The sequence below is a fragment of the Oncorhynchus keta genome, chromosome 29, assembly GCF_023373465.1.
Source record: "Oncorhynchus keta strain PuntledgeMale-10-30-2019 chromosome 29, Oket_V2, whole genome shotgun sequence".
NCBI classification, from domain to species: Eukaryota; Metazoa; Chordata; class Actinopteri; order Salmoniformes; family Salmonidae; genus Oncorhynchus; species Oncorhynchus keta.
This window is the reverse complement of record NC_068449.1, coordinates 26770497-26793977: the sequence shown is the minus strand read 5'-3', so window position 1 is coordinate 26793977 and position 23481 is coordinate 26770497. Positions and strand designations below refer to the sequence as shown.

At 41.6% G+C, this 23481-nt stretch overlaps 2 protein-coding genes across 2 annotated transcripts in view; one reads left to right on the top strand and one right to left on the bottom strand.

The window, feature by feature from the left end:
* Positions 1 to 382: 382 nt before the first annotated feature.
* On the bottom strand, positions 383 to 2040 carry LOC118362182 (potassium voltage-gated channel subfamily F member 1-like). The gene has a single exon (XM_035742364.2). It carries the CDS (start codon positions 1877 to 1879, stop codon positions 383 to 385), a length of 1497 nt encoding a protein of 498 aa, XP_035598257.1. The 5' UTR covers positions 1880 to 2040.
* Positions 2041 to 6355: 4315 nt separating this feature from the next.
* The window catches only part of nol10 (nucleolar protein 10), a 35178-nt gene continuing 18052 nt past the window's right edge, over positions 6356 to 23481 (top strand). Inside the window, exons 1-14 of the mRNA XM_035743148.2 lie at positions 6356 to 6567; positions 6924 to 6969; positions 7086 to 7184; positions 9787 to 9864; positions 9956 to 9993; positions 10094 to 10230; positions 10472 to 10537; positions 13520 to 13580; positions 13704 to 13789; positions 13878 to 13956; positions 14077 to 14226; positions 20256 to 20322; positions 21091 to 21143; positions 22798 to 22924. Of these exons, the coding sequence (XP_035599041.1) occupies positions 6502 to 6567; positions 6924 to 6969; positions 7086 to 7184; positions 9787 to 9864; positions 9956 to 9993; positions 10094 to 10230; positions 10472 to 10537; positions 13520 to 13580; positions 13704 to 13789; positions 13878 to 13956; positions 14077 to 14226; positions 20256 to 20322; positions 21091 to 21143; positions 22798 to 22924 (1153 nt within the window). The 5' untranslated portion in view covers positions 6356 to 6501. The remainder of the gene's footprint in view (positions 6568 to 6923; positions 6970 to 7085; positions 7185 to 9786; positions 9865 to 9955; positions 9994 to 10093; positions 10231 to 10471; positions 10538 to 13519; positions 13581 to 13703; positions 13790 to 13877; positions 13957 to 14076; positions 14227 to 20255; positions 20323 to 21090; positions 21144 to 22797; positions 22925 to 23481) is intronic.

Sequence of the window (23481 nt, the reverse complement as noted above, 5' to 3'; positions counted from 1 at the left end):
TAGTACAAATATTTGTAGTAACACACTCACTATCAATACATTTGGATATAAGCCAAAAATCTATTCTGGATTGTCTGGAGCCTGTTTTGTTACTCCAAGTGAATGATCTGTCGGCCGGAAACCTCTCTCTCCATATATCAGTAAGATCAAACTTTCCATAAAAAGTATTAAACCCAAATTCTGATTGGTTGGCCTACCTGGGGGCCGATAGACACCCATTTACCTTGTATTTTTATGTGCACTACGTCATCAGGCACAGCATTTTATCTAAAACAACTAAATTTGATGGAAACATGTCTCTGATGGGAACATGCCATATTGTTTTTATGCGGATTTTAGACTATTCGCATGAAAATCTGTCGCCAATTGGATGGAAACCTAGCTATTGAAACACATCACTATAGAATGTTTCTTTACCAAGTTCAAATGATTCGGTTTCCGAGCAATAATATTTCGACTTCAAAGTCCTGGTCGATTCCTCGAGAAGTGGTATACAATTATCACTACGCGAGGTACGCATCGAGCTCTCCAACGCACCCGCTGCGCCACACTTGCGCGTTGCCTTCATCAGTGAATCATCGCTAGACTGCAACTCCATGAGCTCCAGCTCGTGCTTGGCCGCGGTCTCGAGCACTTTCTGCTTGTTGTAAAAATGGACGAAGTTGTTGATAATGGGGTGAATTGGCAACGCAATGGCAATCACCCCACACAGGAAGCTGATGGCTGCGTTGCACTTGCCTAGAGTGGTTTTGGGGTAAATGTCTCCATAGCCCACGGTGGTCATGGTGATAATAGCCCACCAGAAGGACTGTGGGATGCTACTGAAGAGGGTCTCCGGGTGGCTTTGCTCTATGGTGTAGCCCAGTGCTGAGAACACGAATATCCCTATGCCCATGTACATAAGGAGCAACCCCAGCTCTTTGAAACTCCTCTTCAGCGCATAGGTGAAAGTCTGTAGCCCAGAGGAGTGGCGCGCCAGTTTGAAGACGCGGGCGATACGCATGATGCGAAGCGCCTGGACCGCTTGCTGGACCTTGGCTAGATCCATCATGGCCGTACCCAGGTAAGTAAGGGTCAACACCACGTAGAAGGGAATGATAGCCATGAAGTCGATTATGTTCATAAAGGATAGGAAAAAGAGCAGTTTGTTTGGGCAGGACACAAAACGCAGCAGGTATTCCACGGTGAACCAGCCTATGCAGGCTGTCTCGATGGCCTCCAGCATCGGGTGCTCCACAAGGTCCCCTTCTTCATCTTCTACTTGGACTTCTGGAATGGTCCCCACGCACATCACCACGGAGGACACAAGGACGAAGAGGAAAGATGCAACGGCGATGCCACGCGCAGGCAAAGAGGACTCCGGTTTCTCCATGAGTTTCCAAAGGAACTTTAGACACCGCGCTGAGCAGTTGACAGAAGGGTCCCCATCTAGATCATCCAAGATAAATTTAACTTTGTTGGCAATCTCTGCCAGCTCTTCCTCTTTTTCAGTCAGGTAACTTTTACAGCACTCGTCCAAATAGCTTTGGTGAATTTTCCAGAACTCCATCTCTTTAATGAAACAAATTGGACATATACCTCGTTTGATGTGAATCTCACCGAAGTAATACACGTCAATGATACATCTGAAAGCGTCAGGATCCCGGTCGAAATAAAACTCTTTTTTACCCGGGTCATAATCATCACAAAGTGAGTAGATAACGTCGTAATTCAGAGTTGAGCAGTTGATCAGTTCTGCAAGTCTACTCTCCGGGTAGCGGTTAAGCACATCGCCGTCTAAAACTAGCCTCACGCCGCCAATGTTCACGGCCATCTCGTCTTCATCCCTTGTATCCAATTTGTTGCAGTTCTTATATCGGGGTTTGGGTATTGTCCACATCTTTCCTGCTGTCGTAGGCTATTTTTGACGCAGTATAATAACTGGAGGAAATGTCGAAAAGCAATAAACAGACTTGTGTTTCATGTAGGTCACATGAAATGTTTAAAGTGCGGTAGCCTATAGAAAGTCATTTAAAAAAGAAGGAAAGGCATTGCGCAAAACCCCGCTCAGCGCTCTTCCATGACCAAGTGGCAATTAAGTAATCTCTCTCTGTTTTACTGTCACACAAACACACACACGCACACACTGCTACTGCAGCGCCTGTGAGCTATGTGAGTAAATATCACTTAGTTGCCAACTTTCTGCTTGAAGTTGAATTTACCAAGTTGTCTTGGGCAATTAAAACACAAATATTGCGTATGGTTGAAGTTGAAGTGAGGTGATATGATGTGAGTGAGGTGGTTGGATATTGATGTAGAACTTGTTGGTGAGCGCATTGCACAACCATTACATAGGCCTATGTGTCTTGACAACACATGGTGAAATTAAAAACCGACGTCTGGGAAATCAAATCAAATTAAATGTATTTATATAGCCCTTCTTACATCAGCTGAAATCTCAAAGTGCTGAACAGAAACCCAGCCCTTTCTATCCAAGCTACGGATGAGTAGCTGTGTCTAAGTGTCCTCCGATACACAACCCAACCAAGCCGCACTGCTTCTTAACACAGCGCGCATCCAACCTGGAAGCCAGCCGCACCAATGGGTCGGAGGAAACACCGTGCACCTGGCAACCTTGGTTTGCGCACACTGTGCCCGGCCCGCCACAGGAGTCGCTTGTGCGCGATGAGACAAGGACATCCCTACCGGCCAAGCCCTCCCTAACCCGGACGACGCTAGGCCAATTGTGCATCGCCCCACGGACCTCCCGGTCGTGGCCGGTTACAACAGAGCCTGGGTCTGGGCCAGGTCTCTGACCTGTTCCCTATAGGCTGTTTCATCATTGTCGGTGATGAGGCCTACCACTGTTGTGTCATCGCCAAACTTAATGATGGTGTTTGAGTCGTGCCTGGTCGTGTAGTCATGAGTGAACAGGCAGTACAGGATGGGACTGAGCACGTGCCCTGAGGGGCCCCTGTGTTTAGGATCAGCGTGACGGATGTGTTGTTACCTACCCTTATCACCTGGGGGCGGCTCATCAGGAAGTCCAGGATCCAGTTGTAGAGGGAGGTGTTTAGTCCCAGGGTCCTTAACTTATTGATGAGCTTTGAAGGCACTATGGTGTTGAACGCTGAGCTCTAGTCAATGAATAACATTCTCACATAGATGTTCCTTTTGTCCAGGTGGGAAAGGGCAGTGTGGAGTGCAATAGAGATTGCATCATCTGTGGATCTGTTGGGGCGGTATAAATTTGGAGTGGGCCTAGGGTTTCTGGGATAATGGTGTTGATGTGAGCCATGACCAGCCTTTCAAAGCACTTCATGGCGACAGACGTGAGTGCTACGGGTCGGTAGACGTTAAGGCAGGTTACCTTAGTGTTCTTGGGCACAGGCACTATGGTGGTTTGCTTAATACATGTGGGTATAACAGACTCAGACAGGGAGAGGTTGAAAATGTCAGTGAAGACACTTGCCAGTTGGTCAGCGCATGCTCGCAGTACACGTCCTGGTAATCTGTCTGGCCCTGTGGCCTTGTGAATGTTGACCTGTCTAAATGTCTTACTCACATCGGCTGCGGAGAGCGTGATCGCACAGTCTTCCAGAAAAGCTAGTGCTCTCATGCATATTCAAGTGTTATTTGCCTCGCATCAAGCATAGAAGTAGTTTAGCTTGTCTTGTAGGCTTGTGTCACTGGACAGCTCTCGGCTGTGCTTCCCAAATTTCTGACCAATTTGTTTGTCAAAATCAATTTGCGGGCCAGAAAAAGGAACGCTGTTTTAAAATATACGGGTAAAATATATGTTTAAAATGCGGCCCATCAATCCAAGTCATTTTTGAACTGCAATAAACAAGCTATTTTCTCTGTAGTAATGGTGGAAACATAACGGTCACGAATTTGTGCTGTGTATTCTCTATTGCACAGATGTGATACAGCCTATAATCTCAATATTCTCTCTGTGATGTTTTTCTAGGTCGCACAGCTAGATATCTATGAGCAATGTAGAGCAGACTGTAATGGCTTTTGTCAACTTGAGCTAGCTAGCTAGCAAATGTTAGCCAGCTATCTAGCTAGGTTAGCTAAGGAAACATGCAGTAATTCAACTTTGGCTAGCAATAAATATACTTATAAACAATGCAAGGTACTTTCCCATCAGCTGCTGAAAATATTATTCTACTTCACAGCCGCTTCAAGAAGATATTTACTAAAATAGTCTGAGCTTCATGTGTCTCACCCGACAGCATGAATCTACAGTAGGCATAAGCTATTACTGTAAAGAAATACAGTATGTTAGAGTCATTTTTACAGGAGGCTTCTGAATTGCAGTTAATAACAGTATTTTAAAAATAATTTTACCCATAATGTACTGCAATGTACATGTAAAACACATTTATGGTATTGCACTGTGCATCCTAAAGTGTTTTACTGTTAAAATGACAGAAAAGTCTTACAGTAAACAGGGGAGCGTGATTAGTCTTCTGTTGTTCTCAATCATTATCAGTGATTTTTACTCTCAGCTACAACCAGATATTGGGAGGTCATTATTTGCAGATGATGGGGCCTTATGGAAGAGGGGAAGAAATGTGCCATACATAGTCAGGAAGGTACAGGAGGCAATTGATGAGGTGGGCATTAATGTGGGGATTCAGGTTCTCTGTACAGAAAACTCAGACAGTGTGCTTTACCAGGAGGAAGGTGGGAGATGAGGTATGCATGAGGTTATATGGGAGAAACTTGGAGAAGGTGGGGGCCTTCAGGTTCCTTGGGGTATACTTTGACACTAGACTGACCTGTGCGAACACATTGAGAGAAGTGTGGGAAAGTGTAATAAGGTGCTAAATGTGATGCGCTGTCTGGCAGGGAAGGAGTGGGGGGCTGGGCGTTCCTCATGGAGGACCATGTATGTTGCATTGATCCGATCTATAAAAGACTATGGCAGTATAGCGTATGGTTCGACAGCCCGGACCTCATTGGAAAGGCTAGATGTCATACAGGGGCAAGGACTCAGAATATGTAGTGGGATGTTTCGGGCGTCCCCAGTGGCTGCACTACAGGTGGAGATGGGGGATATGGAATTGAGATTAGGAGACAGCAGCTGGTAATTAATTATTAGGACAACCTACAGGGACAACCTACAGGGACTCATCCTGCGAAAGGGATTTTACAAGCATGCTGGGAACATTAGGGGAGACAGAACACAAGCTTTGGGTGAGTAATACCCAGGTGAAGGAGGTGGGACTGTATGGAAGGGTTCTTTAGTCCAACGGTAGCTATTCCTGTAAATCCACCATGGCTACTCCCACTTCCAGTAGTTGATCTAGAAGTGTTGGAGAGACTACAGAAAGATAGGGAGAGTGTTGATCCATCTGATTTGTTTAAGAGACGTCTGCATACTGTGTATCAGGATTTTGTGGAAGGACAGGATGTACTGGGAGGACAGGATGTACTGGGTCAGCATTTGTAGTGCAGGAATTTGGGGTTGATGTCAGGAAACGTATTACAGATCATCTGGCTGTATATATACAGTGGAGCTGATGGCCATACTGTTGGCCTTGCAGTGGGTGGAGGAAGACAAGCCAGACAGAGTAGTTATTTGCTCTGATTAATGTGCCGTGTTAATGAGTCTCCAGTCCTTTAGCTCATGTAGCAGACAAGACCTGCTTTATGAGGTGCTACAAAACCATGGCAGGATTAGACAGATGGTTATACAGATGAGATTTACTTGGGTCCCGGCCCATGTGGGGGTTAGGGGGAACGAGGCAGTTGATGTACTGGTTAAACAATCACTTAGTAGTGGGGATGTTGATGTTGTAGTTTCAATGAACAAGGCAGAGACAAAAAGCCTGATATGGACAGTAATGGTGCAGAAAAGGCAGGAGCAGTGGAATAGAGATACTAAGGGCAGGCATTTATTTCAAGTACAGAGGAAAGTTAGGGAGGACTGCAGAAAGGGACAGAAGAGAGGAGGCTATTTTTACAAGATCAATGGTGGGACACAGCCAGTTGATTCAGACCTTAAATGTGACAGGAAAGTATTCAACATGAAAGTGTGATTATTGTCAGGAAACAGAGACTGTGGAGCATGTATTGCTACAGTGTGGGCAGTATCAGAGGGAAAGAGAGAGACTGAGATATGGTATGAGGGAGAAGGGGATACAGGAAATTAGTTTAAAGAGTATATTGAGAGGAAAGTCATTAGATATAGTCTAGAATATGTTGTTATCTTTTTTTTAAGAACAACAGGGCTGGCAGGATTTCGTTTCTCCCTGTCTCTGGCCCACACTCCAGTACAGTAGATAGCGGTAATGCACCATGACGTTGGATGCCAAAGCGCTGCTAAACCCCACCGAAGAAAAAGAAGAAGGAACTCCATCTATTGTTTTTGGCTTCCACACGGACCTAAATAGTAAAGACCAACACTTCCTGTTGTTAGTGGCAACGTGGGGCATGCGTTTTTAATATTTAGAACTTACAATTATTGTACATTAGTGTTATGAGTGGAAAGTATATTTGACAGCCTCGACAATGCAGATATCCAGTGTGAATGATGTGAAGATTTATAATTTAAGCCACGGAAAGTCTCTACCAGAGGTAAGACACGTTTTCAAAAGTAGCTAGCTAGCTAACTTTAGCAAGCAAGCTAATTTACAATACAATAAGCTAGTTAGCTACTGTTAATATATACTACTTTGATAACCGATTGAATCTCCTAAGTCAAGTCGTTTTTATTATTAGCTACTATAACGTTACTGCTCTCGGTCTTGTCTTGAAGCACGGGCATGCCAAGCAACTAAGTTAACGTTAGCTAGCCAGCTAGCTGCATCTATTGCCAGTAAGCATGGAGGTTTATATTTCTGTGAAATTGGGTATGAGCTCACAAAGTAAACAGTAGCTTGTCATAATACCCAGAGTATGTGATAACACACGTCTCAATATTTGTTTCCCAGTGGCTTTCAGATCGAAAGAAAAGGGCATTGCAAAATAAAGATGTTGGTGAGTATTCATTTGACTAATGTCAATTGTCTTATAGGTGTTTGTGTGCTGGCCAAGTTGTCAGACTGTATATTTTCCTGTGCTCACGCGTCACCTCCCTAATGTATTTTTCTCAGACATCCAACGCAGGATCGAGCTCATCCAGGACTTTGAGATGCCTACAGTGTGCACCTCAATCAAAGTGTCAAGGGATGGGCAGTTTATTCTAGCAGCAGGTGAGGATTTGGCTTGCTGTCACTGTCAGATAAATGTGGCATATTAGTAGAGTAGAACAGTAAAGGATTGTAAGTAATTGCACTAGTGCTGGCTGTCAGCTATGCAGACAGTTGCACACTCATTTTCAGTGGGGAATTATGCCACCTAAATTAGGCTGTTTTTACATTTCGTAAGTCCGAAAAAAAGTCTGCCCAGCATGATGTTCCTTCATCGTCTATATGAGCCAATTTGCATGTCCCATATAATGTGGTAATTATGAGTCGAAATCCACTTAGCCTATTTTCTGGCACATTGATTTATTTTCTTTTGCGTGTTTTATGTACAGCCACGCAGTGCTAGTGCATGGGCTTACTGTGATGTGATTGCCGAACAGCAAGCTTGACTAGTTTATAAATGGTGTTGAACTGACTGAGTAAAGTTGATCATATATCCATGATATCACATATGGACAAGTAAACTAAAGATATCGTTTGTATTTTCGATATGAAGTCCAGCAGGACTTGCCAGACAGTGACGTTATGTGGGTGACTCATCAGTAGGCTACCGAATCGCATCGGTAAGAGAGCTGTTCATTTGGCTCCTGGTTATCGGCAGATAAATTATGAAAACATTCCATGAAGATGGTGAATCCTCCTCATTGCAAAAACAATATGTAGGCTAGTGGAGTGATAGTCTCACTCTGTTCCAAAATATCATAAAAGATAACAGATTTAATTGTTTTAAAAGCTAATGATACTTACATTGCATTCGGAAAGTATTCAGACCACTTTACTTTTTCTATGTTTTGTTACATTACAGCCATATTCTAAAATTTGTAAAATAATTTCCCCCCCCTCATCAATCTACACACAATACCCCATAATGACAAAGCGAAAACAGGTTTTTAGAAATATTTGCAAATGCCTTATTTACATATGTATTCAGACCCTTTGCAATGAGACTCAAAATTGAGCATATGTACATCCTGTTTCCATTGATCATCCTTGAGAAGTTTCAGTGGTAAATTCAATTGACTGGACATGATTTGAAAAGGCACACATCTGTCTATATAAGGTCCCACAGTTGCCTGTGCATGTCAGAGCAAAAACCAAGCCGTGAGGTCAAAGGAATTGTCCTTCTATCTCAGAGACAGGATTGTGTTGAGGCACAGATCTGGGCATGGGTAGCAATAAATGTCTCCCATCATTGAAGGTCCCCAAAAACACAGGAGCATCCATCATTCTTAAATGGAAGAAGTTTGGAACCACCTAGACTCTTCCTAGAGCTGGCCACCGGGCCAAACTGAGGGGGGGTAGTGCCTTAGTCAGAGAGGTAACCAAGAACCCAATGATCACTCTGACAGACCTGCTCCAGAGCGCTCAGGACCTCAGACTGGGAGGAAGGTTCACCTTCCAACAGGACAACGACCCTAAGCACACAGCCAAGTTAATGCAGGAGTGGCTTCGGGACAAGTCTCTGAATATCCTTGAGTGGCCCAGACCGATATCGGACTTGAACCCGATCGAACGTCTCTGGAGACCTGAAAATAGCTGTACTGCGACACTCCCCATCCAACTTGACAGAGCTTGAGAGGATCTGGAGAGAAGAGTGGGAGCAACTCCCCAAATACAGGTGTGCCAAGCTTTCATAGCGTCATACCCAAGAAGACTCAAGGCTGTAATCGCTTCAACAAAGTACTCAGTAAAGGGTATTTATGTAAATGTGTGGGGGGTTGAATTAATTTTAGAATAAGGCTATAACATAACAAAATGGGAAAAGTCAAGGGGTCTGAATACTTTCCGAATGCACTGTATATGTTATTTTCAAAGATATTGATATAGGTCTACTGATTTCATCAAAGTGTATCAGAGACCATGGTTAACACCTGCTTCCTCCTTCGATCATACCTTTATTGCATATATTTGTGGGTCAGTTGTTAAACAAGTCTTTTTTTACTGAATTACATACTGCAATCAAAAAAGAGTTGCAAACAATGTAGCTGATGTCGATCTTCTCTTAACACGTATGGACCCAGAACTTAATTGAGCACCTGTTCTGTTATTTTAGAGACCCATTTTTCCATTTGAAATTGCCCATCACACAATTTGTTTGATTCTATTATATTGAACCTTTAATACATTTTTCTAGATAATTTGGGCTATTTACTTTATTTTTATTTTTTAATAAAATACATCATTTGAAGAACAAACAATTGTGGCAATTCAGAATTTGCAGTAAAATACTTTAATCTTGAAGACAGTTTAAATGTAAACAAATAAAAATAAATTGGTTTATTGTTCTAGACGATATAAAAAAAAATGAAAATTTCACTGAATCCTTGCATTTTCAGTCATTTTAAATTGTGAACACAATACCACAACAACAAATGTTTCCAGTCTGGGAGGTAATCTCAATAAAGTATTAAATAATTTAGCTGTTTATTTCGGATGGAATCCGAATGTACCAGACGCCACCAAAATGGAGATGCAAAAAGTTCTTAACTCCAGCCCGGGGGATCTTAGCTGGATCATTGTTCTATTTGGCTGGCTTCTGCATGTGCTTGTGGAAAACACTAATTGCTGTTATATATGAATTTGTCACTTTCTTTTAACATCCTTTCAGGCACATACAAACCCAGGATCCGATGCTATGACACGTATCAGTTGTCCTTGAAATTTGAACGGTGTCTGGATTCGGATGGTAAGTGATAGACCCAGTTACAAAATCATTAACCAGTAGATATTATTTTTTCTTGTAGCTAGTTCTGAAAGTCTGTTTTTCCCCCTCACAGTTGTGGCCTTTGACATTCTGTCTGATGACTACTCGAAGGTAAGACAGACTTACTGTTACTTGGTTGTTTCCTGCAGTGGGAGTTATCTAAACTTTATCTTCTACAAGCAAATGTGACCTGATATTGTTGTTTGTGTAGTTGGTGTTTCTGCACTGTAACCGGTACGTGGAGTTCCACTCGCAGCATGGACACTACTACAAGACACGCATTCCCAAGTTTGGTAGGGACTTTGCCTACCACTACCCCTCCTGCGACCTCTACTTTGTTGGGGCAAGGTAAGGGTTAAAAGCCAAAGGAGGTGGATCATTCACTGTCTTGATTTCCTATGTATCATTAGACTTGTCTTTTACATCAAATCAACCTTACAGTGAAATGCTTACTTACGAGCCCTTAACCAACAATGCAGTACAAATAAGAAATAAAAGTAGCACGTTATTAAAGAGCAGCAGTAAAATAAAGACAAGTTGAAGTTGTGTTAATGTTGACTGGGCACAGTAAGACTGAATCCTTTTTCAGCTCAGAGATATTCAGACTCAATCTGGAGCAGGGCAGGTTCCTCAACTCCCTTCAGACAGATGCTGTGTAAGTATACATCAACAATACATTATTTATGAAGCCAGCTGTGGCCGATTCCACCACAGCATTGGATGGAAATATTTTTGGTGTCACAGATTGTTCTGGCAATTCTCACAATTTTATTGTGAGGAAGGATATTTAACATGGTTTTCACAATTGTATCACAAGCTTTTTTTCTTAAAAAAATATATATATATTTCTGAAAGTGACAATTTTAGGACCCTTTTATTCTTATAGATGCCTCCTGTAATACCCTATGATCCATGAACCGTACATGGTACAGACAACATCTTGATGTCATATACTCCTTATAGTGTGCTCTAAAATATGGTGTATGTTTATATTCTGAAATAGACATTTTCACATTCATTTATTCAACATATATTGAATATTCATAATATTCTGATTATATAAAAAGTACCTTTAAAAAAAAAAAAAAAAAAGATTTTGCTTATTTTTTAGACATTGTTTGGAACAATATACTCTTCAAACACTTCACATTTCCAGGGTGGCCTCTGGTACTTTTGAATAGTATCAATCATATAATGTCAATTTCTATCTATAAAATTGTTAATTTCTTCAAAAGCAGCAGAGAGCCCATTCTGGAATTATGTACAGTAGTTGAATGAGTGTATATTGTTTAAAACAATATGTCTTTACAAATAAACAAAATCAAAGGGGGTACTTTTGAGATATTAAAAGTGCATTGTAATTTCCATAATGTTCATAAAATATCCATAATATACCTGCAGTAATAGTGGAATGATAGTGTTTCACAGTATTACTTACACAGTGTTATGATTGGCTGTGATATTCACCTATTGATTTCTCACGCTTCTGTTGTCGAAATGGGAAAGCTGTTTTGCCTTTGTGGCTGTGGAAACAAAGTAGAAATCGTTGTCATTTCTTTGTTGCTAAAAATCTGCACAATTCGTTCAGTTTGTGAGAAAACAAGAACTGAATACTGTAGGGAATCATTGTACCATCTAAATCACTGAAATACAGTACCAGTCAAAAGTTTGGGGACACCTGCTCATTCAAGGGTTTTTCTTTATTTTGACTGTTTTCTACATTGTAGAATAATGAAATGAAATAACACATATGGAATCAAGAAGTATATTCTACAAAGCAGCCACACTTTGCCTTGATGACAGCTTTGTACACTCTTGGCATTCTCTCAACTAGCCTAATGAGGAATGCTTTTCCAACGGTCTTGAAGGAGTTCCCACATATGCTAAGCACTTGTTGGCTGCTTTTTCTTCACTCTGCGGTCCAACTCATCCCAAACCATCTCAATTAGGTTGAGGTTGGGTGATTGTGGAGGCAAGGTCATCTGATGCAGCACTCCATCACTCTCCTTCTTGATCAAATAGTCCTTACACAGCCTGGAAGTGTGTTTATGGTCATTGTCCTGTTAAAAAACAAATGATAGTCTCACTAAGTGCAAACCAGATGGGATGGCATATTGCTGCAGAATTCTGGTAGCCATGCTGGCTAAGTGTGCCTTGAATACTAAATATATCACTGACAGTGTCACCAGAAAAGCACCAACGCACCACCACCTCCATGCTTCACGGTGGGAACCACACATGCGGAGATCATCCGTTAACCTACTCTGCGTCTCACAGACACTGGTTGGAACCAAATATCTCAAATTTGACTCTTCAGACCAAAGGCCAAATTTCCACCAGTTTAATGTCCATTGCTTGTGTTTCTTGGCTCAAGCAAGTCTATTCTTCTTATTGCTGTCCTTCAGTAGTGGTTTCTTTGCAGCAATTCGACCTTGAAAGTCTGATTCACACAGTCTTCTCTGAACAGTTGATGTTGAGATGTGTCTGTTACTTGAACTCTGTGAAGCATTTATTTGGGCTGCAATATGAGGTGCTCTAATGAACTTATCCTCTGCAGCAAAAGTAACTCTGGGTCTTCATTTCCTGTAGCGGTCCTCATGAGAACCAGTTTCATCAGAGTGCTTGATGGTTTTTGCGACTGCACTTGGAACTTTCAAAGTTCTTGAGTTTTTCCGGATTGACTGACCATGTCTTAACGTATTGATGGACTGTCGTTTCTCTTTGCTTATTTGAGCTGTTCTTAACATAATATGGACTTGGTCTTTTACCAAATCTTCTGTATACCACCCCTACCTTGTCACAACACAACTGATTGGCTCAAACACATTAATTAAGAAGGAAAGAAATTCCACAAATTAACTTTTAACAAGGCACACCTGTTCATTTAAATGCAGTACAGATGACTATCTAATGAAGCTGGTTGAGAAAATGCCAAGAGTGTGCAAAGCTGTCATCAAGGCAACGGGTGGCTAATTTGAAGAATCTCAAATATAAAATATATTTTGATTTTGCACTTTTGGTTACTACATGATTCCATATGTTATTTTTAAGGTTTTGATGTCTACTATTATTATACAATGTTTAAAATGTTACAGTGAAATGGGTGCAGGGAAGGGGGATATTTGTTTTGAATGCAGCCAGTGTTCTTGCAATTCACCTAGCTTCCACATAGAGGAGAAATTCTGTTTAGTACCTTTTTTAATATTAATAGTTTTAATGTTGAGTAAATTCATGTGTGAAATTGTATTTCAGAATTTAGGGATACTCCCTATTTTAGAGGACACTATGAGTATAATGACAATAAGGTGTTGTCTGTATGTACTGTTCACGGATCATTGGGTCTTACAGGTTGCATCTAAAGGTCTTAAAAGGGCTGTAATATTGGCAACTTTCATCATGAGTTTCCAAAAATGGTTTGTTACAAATTTTAAAAAGCATATCAAACATCCTTTCTTCCAATTAAGTTTATATGTGAGAGTTGCCAAAACAATCCGAGAGACATTTGTTGTTGTTGTTGTGCCATGCTGACACAGAATCGCCCCTGTGCATTACAATACAGTAAATACAGTCACTACAAGACTCGTTAGTATGCATATGGTGTGATCATGTCTCTTTTTGCCATTTCTCTGACTGACAGGGAGCACAATGTGTGTGACATCAATCCTGTCCATCAACTATTAGCTTCAGGAACAGCCGAGGTGGGTGGAGCCTATGTGCATATAATGAGTGAATGGATCGGACATAACCTGAACCCTATTGACATCCTTTTGTGTGTGTGCCTGTGTGTGTCTAACCATGTTCCCTGTGTTGTTGGTGGCTAGGGGAAAGTGGAGTGCTGGGACCCTCGTGTACGAAGTCGGGTGGGGATGCTAGACTGTGCCTTGAGCAGCGTCACAGAGGGAACAGAGTAAGTACAACACTAGAACATGAACAGTTACATGTATTTAGAAAAACGCCATCGTTCAAATCCATGATCTGGATGTGTTTGTCTTTAGAGTGGAGGGCTTGCCATCAGTCAGCGCACTCAAGTTTAATGGCTCTCTCACCATGGCTGTGGGAACGAGCACTGGGCAGGTATGAACTTTTACAATGGCGTCTTGTGTGTCCTAATAGCTGGGATAATGCAGAAAACTGCCTAAATGTTCCCCTCCCCACAAGTTTCCCCATTGACGATCTGTCTGCCTGGTACTGTAGGTCCTAATCTATGACCTGCGCTCTAGCCGCCCCCTGCTGGTAAAAGACCATTACTACGGCCTTCCTATCAAGTCTGTCAACTTCCAGGACCACCTAGACCTGGTTCTGACTGCGGACTCCAAGATCATCAAGATCTGGAACAAAGACACGGTAAATGTTTATGAATGTTGAAAAGATATTTGATTCATGTTTTGGGAAACCAAACATCAACCAGGTTTCCATCCAACTTTGAAATTATTATTATTATTTTGAATTACCCCCTTGTTTCTCCACAATTTTGTGAATACAATCTTGTCTCATCGCTACTACTCCCCAACGGGCTCAGGAGAGGCGAAGGTCGAGTCATATCAAACATGACCCACCCGCTCGCTTAACCCGGAAGCCAGCTGCACCAATGTGTTGGAGGAAACACGTTAATCTGCCCGCCACTAGGAGTCGCTAGAGCACAATGAGCCAAGTAAAGCCCCCTGGCCAAACCCTCCCCTAACCCGGATGATGCTGAGCCAATTTTGTGCCACCCTATGGGACTCCCGGTCACAGCCTCAGATCGAACCCCAGGCTGTAGTGACGCCGCAACCCTGCGATGCAGTGCCTTAGATTGCTGCGCCACTTGGCGGGGCACTGTCCCAATTTATTTTTTGCGAGTAAAGTACATGTCGGGTAAAAAATGTCATAGCAGGCCCAATGGAAACAACAAATTTGTCGGTTACGTTTCCAAATGTCATCAAAACAAAATTTACTAGACAATGTGAGATCTTTTTGTGCCGGTAAAATTAAAGTTAAACTGACAGTGTTTTAGCAACATGACATTTTAAAATCTGTTCATATACACCCCAAGGAAGAATGACAGTTTCAAAAAAAAAAAAATTCTGGCAATGTTTGGGAGTGATATATAGTAAGGCATTTGAAAGTTCAATAGCCATAGTCAATCCAAGCTACAGTAGGCTTATATGCAAATAAGCCATTTGCCACACAGGCTTGCCATCAATCACTTTGAACCAGACTGTGTGTTTACAGGCAGTTGAAACAGCGGAACTTTAGATCATTAGAATGCATTCGCCAAAAGCCACAAAATACACCTGAATTTATGTTTTATGTAAATACCACAGGAGTCCTCTTACATTTGGAAACTTCACAGTCTTACTGATATTAACAACCATGAAAGGTAGGCCATCTCTCCCTCAGTTGCCTATACACGTGAACAACAACAAGATCAACAACTAATGCTTGCCAGAATGAGAATCTAATGAGGGAACATTAGATAACCCCTCTCAAACTTTTTAAGCTAGTTGACTGTCAGAATTGCACTGAAACGATAGGGAATAGTAGCCTGCTTGTTCTTCTGCAGCTTGCCTGCCAATGCATGCTTTTTCCAACCCACATTTGAACAACTGAATAGGAACTTGCTTGCCAGCCTGCCAAATACGTTTGATTGACATCTAAAAGATATGCTAACTGTGGATCAAATCAAATGTTATTAGTCACATGCGCCGAATACAACAGGTGAAATGCTTACTTACGAGCCCCTAACCGACAGTTAATAGTCGTTCAAGTTCAGCATAGCAAAGCGATTCACATTTCTTGCTAGCTAACCAAATGACACCTGCATCTCTAGCTGTAGCCACCAAAAAACAATATAAGTGGGAAGAGTCGGTCACTCATCCACTCCTCCAATGATATGACATCCTCCCAGCAGCTCGCTAACATTAGGCTCTGTGTTTTTAGCTCGCTAAATAAATAGCTAGTTGCATAAATAGACACGCCTATCCCAGTGGAGTCAAACTCAATCAGCGCATGGGCAATATTGAAAAAACGCAATGGATTCACGGGCCAGACATACAAAAAAGTACAACTGCGATCCAAACTGGCGATCCAAATATGGCCCTTTATAATGCCCACGTATGTACATAGAATGTTGTATATAGCGTTTTAACATATTAGAACAAATAAGAGATATATATATTTGTCCAGCCTCTGCTGTTATGCTTGCAGATGTGAATAATTCAAAGTAACAAAAATGTAGCTATAGGTTTGTTGTAATTTTTAAACTTAAAACATGTTTACTTTTTTGTTGTTGCTGTAGACTAATTTATACTCTCTTTTGTGTCCTATTTGGGGGGCCTTGTGATCATTGCCCTTGCTAGTTAGATTTCTTTTACATTCCCAACCTTAGTTACAGTCCAGCAAACAATGTACCAGGCCAGCAGGGATTTACAACCTGAAAGCTATATTTTCTTGGACTACCAAGAAATGTATTGGTGAATTACATTAATCATGCATTGAACTCTATCCATCTATTCTGCCAACAATTCCTTGTCATGTAATTTTGAGTCAAATATAACCTATTTTTAAAACCTCTTATGAAGTTGGTTTTGAAGCATAAAATGGGAATTTGATATTTTTTTACTGATTTATAATGATTGTCTGTTTGTTACATATCTGCAAAGTAGTTAAACCACTGTCAGTTCCACTTGTGCGAGGAATGGTGGTGTAAACGCCTTTATGCACAAATATTTATATAATTATAATATGTTGTGCGGTCCTCCACTACGACTCTAATAAGCATGCTGTTTATTAGGCTACAGATCAACAACATTTTGAACTTCACAGGGTGGTGAAAATGCACGCTTGATGCTTTTTTCAAGTTAACATTGAGTCTTATTCTGGTGACATGATGCTTAGCTGCAGTTTGACTAATCAAAATTATCTATGTTTTTTGTCCATAATAATGTCATCATGTAGGCTATACCCGCACTGTATCTGAGAGCTGTTGGGTAGAGCGCACATGCCAAGACCACAGTGGGCACATTTGCTATATAACTGACAAAACCATCAGTAGAGTTGAAAATGCAATGGAAACCCCTTTAACTTGTATTTTTATTCGATACATGGGAATTTAACCACTGAAGTTATTTTTATGTGCACTACGTTATCATGCACACGCTTTTATCTGCAACAAGTCTGTGTTGAAGGAAATATTGCTTTTATGCAAATTTTAGAATATAATATATAATTGACTATTTCCGGTATGGCGACCGTGAGGTAGTAAGGTAAAGGTGATCCGCTTGGCATTCCCCTTTTTATAAAAAAAAAAAATGTGCCTCTTAAATTTGAAAGAACTCGACTCAAAAAAAAAACAAAAAAACAAAAAAAAAATATATATATATATATATTTTTCACCTTTATTTAACCAGGTAGGCTAGTTGAGAACAAGTTCTCATTTGCAACTGCGACCTGGCCAAGATAAAGCATAGCAGTGTGAGCAGACAACACAGAGTTACACATGGAGTAAACAATTAACAAGTCAATAACACAGTAGAAAAAAAAGGGGAGTCTATATACAATGTTTGCAAAAGGCATGAGTAGGTAGGCGAATAATTACAATTTTGCAGATTAACACTGGAGTGATAAATGATCAGATGGTCATGTACAGGTAGAGATATTGGTGTGCAGAAAAGTAAATAAATAAAAACAGTATGGGGATGAGGTAGGTGAAAATGGGTGGGCTATTTACCAATAGACTATGTACAGCTGCAGCGATCGGTTAGCTGCTCAGATAGCTGATGTTTGAAGTTGGTGAGGGAGATAAAAGTCTCCAGCTTCAGCGATTTTTGCAGTTCGTTCCAGTCACAGGCAGCAGAGTACTGGAACGAAAGGCGGCCAAATGAGGTGTTGGCTTTAGGGATGATCAGTGAGATACACCTGCTGGAGCGCGTGCTACGGATGGGTGTTGCCATCGTGACCAGTGAACTGAGATAAGGCGGAGCTTTACCTAGCATGGACTTGTAGATGACCTGGAGCCAGTGGGTCTGGCGACGAATATGTAGCGAGGGCCAGCCGACTAGAGCATACAAGTCGCAGTGGTGGGTGGTATAAGGTGCTTTAGTGACAAAACGGATGGCACTGTGATAGACTGCATCCAGTTTGCTGAGTAGAGTGTTGGAAGCCATTTTGTAGATGACATCGCCGAAGTCGAGGATCGGTAGGATAGTCAGTTTTAAGCTTGGCGGCGTGAGTGAAGGAGGCTTTGTTGCGGAATAGAAAGCCGACTCTTGATTTGATTTTCGATTGGAGATGTTTGATATGAGTCTGGAAGGAGAGTTTGCAGTCTAGCCAGACACCTAGGTACTTAAAGATGTCCACATATTCAAGGTCGGAACCATCCAGGGTGGTGATGCTAGTCGGGCATGCGGGTGCAGGCAGCGATCGGTTGAAAAGCATGCATTTGGTTTTACTAGCGTTTAAGAGCAGTTGGAGGCCACGGAAGGAGTGTTGTATGGCATTGAAGCTCGTTTGAGGTTAGATAGCACAGTGTCCAATGACGGGCCGAAAGTATATAGAATGGTGTCGTCTGCGTAGAGGTGGATCAGGGAATCGCCCGCAGCAAGAGCAACATCATTGATATATACAGAGAAAAGAGTCGGCCCGAGAATTGAACCCTGTGGCACCCCCATAGAGACTGCCAGAGGACCGGACAGCATGCCCTCCGATTTGACACACTGAACTCTGTCTGCAAAGTAATTGGTGAACCAGGCAAGGCAGTCATCCGAAAAACCGTGGCTACTGAGTCTGCCGATAAGAATATGGTGATTGACAGAGTCGAAAGCCTTGGTAAGGTCGATGAAGACGGCTGCACAGTACTGTCTTTTATCGATGGCGGTTATGATATTGTTTAGTACCTTGAGTGTGGCTGAGGTGCACCCGTGACCGGCTCGGAAACCAGATGGCACAGCGGAGAAGGTACGGTGGGATTCGAGATGGTCAGTGACCTGTTTGTTGACTTGGCTTTCAAGACCTTAGATAGGCAAGGGCAGGATGGATATAGGTCTGTAACAGTTTGGGTCCAGGGTGTCTCCCCTTTGAAGAGGGGGATGACTGCGGCAGCTTTCCAATCCTTGGGGATCTCAGACGATATGAAAGAGAGGTTGAACAGGCTGGTAATAGGGGTTGCGACAATGGCGGTGGATAGTTTCAGAAATAGAGGGTCCAGATTGTCAAGCCCAGCTGATTTGTACGGGTCCAGGTTTTGCAGCTCTTTCAGAACATCTGCTATCTGGATTTGGGTAAAGGAGAACCTGGAGAAATAACAAACATCATGTTGGCATACTCATTGTTACGGCAAATACTATATCGAGAAATAAAAACACAGCGAAACAATGCGGTCATGGACCAAGTTGCTGATGACTCAACTAAAGTGAGTTTAGAGACACTACTAACAGAAAAAGATGAAGAAAACATCAGATCTAAACTGATATGACTGAACTGGGCAAACGTATGAAGGAGGCCGAAACCGGGTTAATTCTAGCGATAATTGCATGAGAGAAACTCTAGAAAACCGTGGATGAACAAAAAAACAATCATTACGGGTCTTACTGACAACGTAAACGGGATGGACGACTTCAGTCACCGCTCGCTTTGGTAAATTTCCTCGAAAGCTATGGAAGAATTCCAGGAAAATGTAATACCACACAACTACTGGGCCAGGAGAACGTCACACGGGCTCCCACAATTGAATAAGCACATTCTAACAGGCTGCCCAGGAGGGGACACCAGCAGCAAACCAAGGGGCATCATAGCAAAGTTACTTTAACTATAAGGACAAAGATAAAGTTCTATGACTGGCCATCCAAGCCTGGAAGTTGGTTGTCAGACCTTTGATGTATGAGGACCAACGGATCTACAGTACATCAGCACCAACATGAGCAGAGACCTCTACATGAAGCGCAGAGAAATTGACACCATACGGAAAAAGCTTTGGGGAAAAAATAATCCTGTTCCCTTTGATGTACCCTGCACAACTACGGGTCAAATGGAAGGAAATAAACATCACACTGAAATTAGCTAAATAAGTTACCAGATTTCTGGATAACATGGACAAGGAGAATGGTGGAAATGGCCGTGATCTATTTGTTTTAAGTAACGAACTGACAAGTGAACAAGACAACATGGTGATTGCTATGATCTCTAGAAAATTATTTTTGAATGATCAAGAGCCAGTAGGCTATAAAGGCTTTTGAGTGGGTGCGAAGAATTGAAATGGCCCATATGTGGAAAAAGCATTTTTATGTTAAACATGTCCGTGTCATTGTACACTTGGTTGATGAAAGAGAGACCACTAACTAACTATCACAGTGCTATAACAGATATTCTAACCATATCTTTGGTCTGTTTCACCCCAGGGAAAAGTGTTCTCCTCCATTGAGCCCCAGACGAACATCAACGACGTGTGCATCTATCCTGGTTCTGGTGAGAATCACCTCAGAAAGGCTGGTCCATTCTATGAGTAATGAGCCAGATACACTAAACATTGCTTCTGTACTGATTTTTAACTTGGAGGGTTGACCTACACTTCAGGCACTCTTATCTGCTTCGTAGTCATTTACCAGTATGCTCAACTACCACTAGATGGTGCCAAGTGACCTCATCAACAAGTCCTAAACACTTCTGCACCGAGGATATGCTTCTTTGTGAGATGGCTTGGACTTTGCTTTTGAAATAAGACTGCAACTCTATCCATTGACAGATCCTCTACCAGCAATTATGCCTAATTACAGCAATGTTTACTGAGCACTTGAGTTAAACTGTTTAAGACACTCATTCATGATGTAATTGCTGTAATTTCACGTAAATAGCAAATCCGCACAACCATTTGCATGGATGATTTGTTGTCAAAGGAAGATGGGAGCAAGCCAGGCTTTTGTCAGTAATGGTTGCATACATTTTTACATTTTAAAAATCCAACAAGGTTTTTGCTATTTCCTATTTGACTAGTCTACTGCCTGCATACCTACTATAGTCACCCTATGTTTATGTGGGCTCTACTTTCTGCATGTTCATGCAGTTAGGCTTGTAACTAGAGTCAAACAAAACCAGCAGACAATGAGCCTTTTTGTACAGTTCCGCATAACCTTAGTTTATAGCAATGCTAACTTCAGTATGGGGGAAAGGATCTGGTTGTTTCGTTAGCTCATCTCACTCATCCACATCTTTTCTTTTTCTCTCCTAACCTTACAGGTATGCTCTTCACTGCCAATGAAGACCCTAAGATGAATACATTCTATATCCCCGTGAGTTCTACCACCCTTGCACTCCCTCAGGCCCATTTGACAGTTTGGTTTAACTGCTAGTTTTACATGCCTCGGTGTGCATGATTGGTTTGAAAGGTACATTTTCCCATTTTAGCTCAGTTGGTAGAGCATGGCGCTTGTAACGCCAGGGTAGTGGGTTCGATTCCCGGGACCACCCATACGTAGAATGTATGCACACATGACTGTAAGTCGCTTTGGATAAAAGCGTCTGCTAAATGGCATATATTATTATTATTATATATTAGATAGAGTTACTACATGGTGTGAATTGAAACCAAACCGACCAAGGCAGTATAGAGAAGGCACGAAAGGACGATCTCTGTTTTGAGGTCTTGAGTTTTCGAGACATTCATTTGTTCAGTTTAGTGTTTACGGCATCCCCATTTGGCTGGTGTTTTATGGTCTGCAAAAAACACTAAAGGGCATTATTCCTGGAAAACCTCCCACTGGGTTTTACCTAGAAAGTACCCTTGTTGGAACGTGAATGTTCTTCAGCAACAGGTGGCCTTGTGCCTACCCCTATACCAGCTTTTCAGTTCTTATATAGGAAGAGTGTTTGTACATTGTTAAAAAAAAACATATTTAAAATTAAAATAAATAAAAATAGTCTCGTTAGGAGGTTAATGTGTGTGTTTCTACGGTAAAGTAGTCTCTCTAGGAAGTTGAGGTGTGTGTACTGTAATGTAATGTAATGTAATGTAGTCTCTGTATAGAAAGATCATGTGGTAACCCTGACGCGATTAGTTTCTGGTCCCATTCATTAACCACTGATTAGATCATTGTGATGGTGAGATACAGAAAACAAGGTCTTAAATAGCGTGTGTTTGGGGCTACAAAGAGCTTATACTGAACTTAGGAAATATTGCGTTCATCTGTTAACAGCGAACACATTCTATTTTTGGTTATTGGAGTTTTGGAATACTTCTGCTGAAAATGGAAGGCCGATATCAAACATTCACATAGCAGTGCTCAAACTGCTCTGAATAAATAGCAAAATTTTTCACTCAGGTATGGTATGAACATCAATGGTAACTTCAAATATAACACAACGTTGTCACCTTGTTTGGTTTACTCATCTAATCTATCATTCATGAATTTGAGGCAGGCATATGATTCCAATTCCAGAGAGCTCCTTTCTCCCTGGTTTTTCAACTGGTGTACAAAGGCCTCCAACACATGCCTCCCTAGATGCCTACATTACAGTAGGGCAAAGTTTGTAAGTTAACATTAGCCATTTGCTCTTCAATGATTACATTGAGGAAGGGGACATTACGTAGACTTTGAACTCTGATTTCATAGGACAGAACTCAGTTTGGATTGAACCCAGTGGCATTAAATTATCTTACGATGATGGGGTGATTTCAATCTGATAAGACTCATTCAATCCTTGTCGACTCATCCTCAGAGCCCTGAGAGGATTGGATAGGTGCAAGCAACATGGCAGAAACTACATCTAGCCAACTGGAATGTTGCCAACACCTACTTCCCTTACCAGCCCACAGCGCAGTGAAAAGAGAGAAATATATTTAATTAGAATTCTTAAAATGTTCCTTGTTCTTCATTCCCTTTCCCTCCTTCACTACATCCCTTGTTCTTTTCTCTCCTTCCTCCCCTCCATGTTGTCCCTGTGTAGGCACTGGGACCTGCTCCTCGCTGGTGCTCCTTCCTGGACAACCTGACAGAGGAGCTGGAGGAGAGCCCTGAGAGTACCGTCTACGATGACTACAAGTTTGTCACCCGCAAGGACCTGGAGAACCTGGGTGAGAGTAGGGCTGTTAAGTGTAGAGGTTGACCGATTAAGAGTTTTCAACGCCGATACCGATTATTGGAGGACCAAAAAAAAGCTGATACTGATTAATCTGACGATTAAAAAAAATATATATATTTGTAATAATGACAATTACAACATTACTGAATGAACACTTATTTTAACTTAATATAATACATCAATAAAATCAATTTAGCCTCAAATAAATAATGAAACATGTTCAATTTGATTTAAATGCAAAAACAAAGTGTTGGAGAAGAAAGTAAAAGTGCAATATGTGCCATGTAAGAAAGCTAATGTTTTAAGTTCCTTGCTCAGAACATGAGAACATATGACAGCTGGTGGTTCCTTTTAACACGAGTCTTCAATATTCCCAGATAAGAAGTTTTAGGTTGTAGTTGTTATAGGAATTATAGGACTATTTCTCTCTCTACCATTTGTATTTCATATATCTTTGACTATTGGATATTCTTATAGGCACTTTAGTATTGCCAGTTTAACAGTATTGCTTCCGTCCCTTTCCTCACCCCTACTTGGGCTCGAACCAGG

What these genes read in the sequence shown, in the direction of transcription:
- LOC118362182 (XM_035742364.2), bottom strand. Translation starts at nt 1,879, where the DNA reads ATGTGGACAATACCCAAACCCCGATATAAGAACTGCAACAAATTGGAT.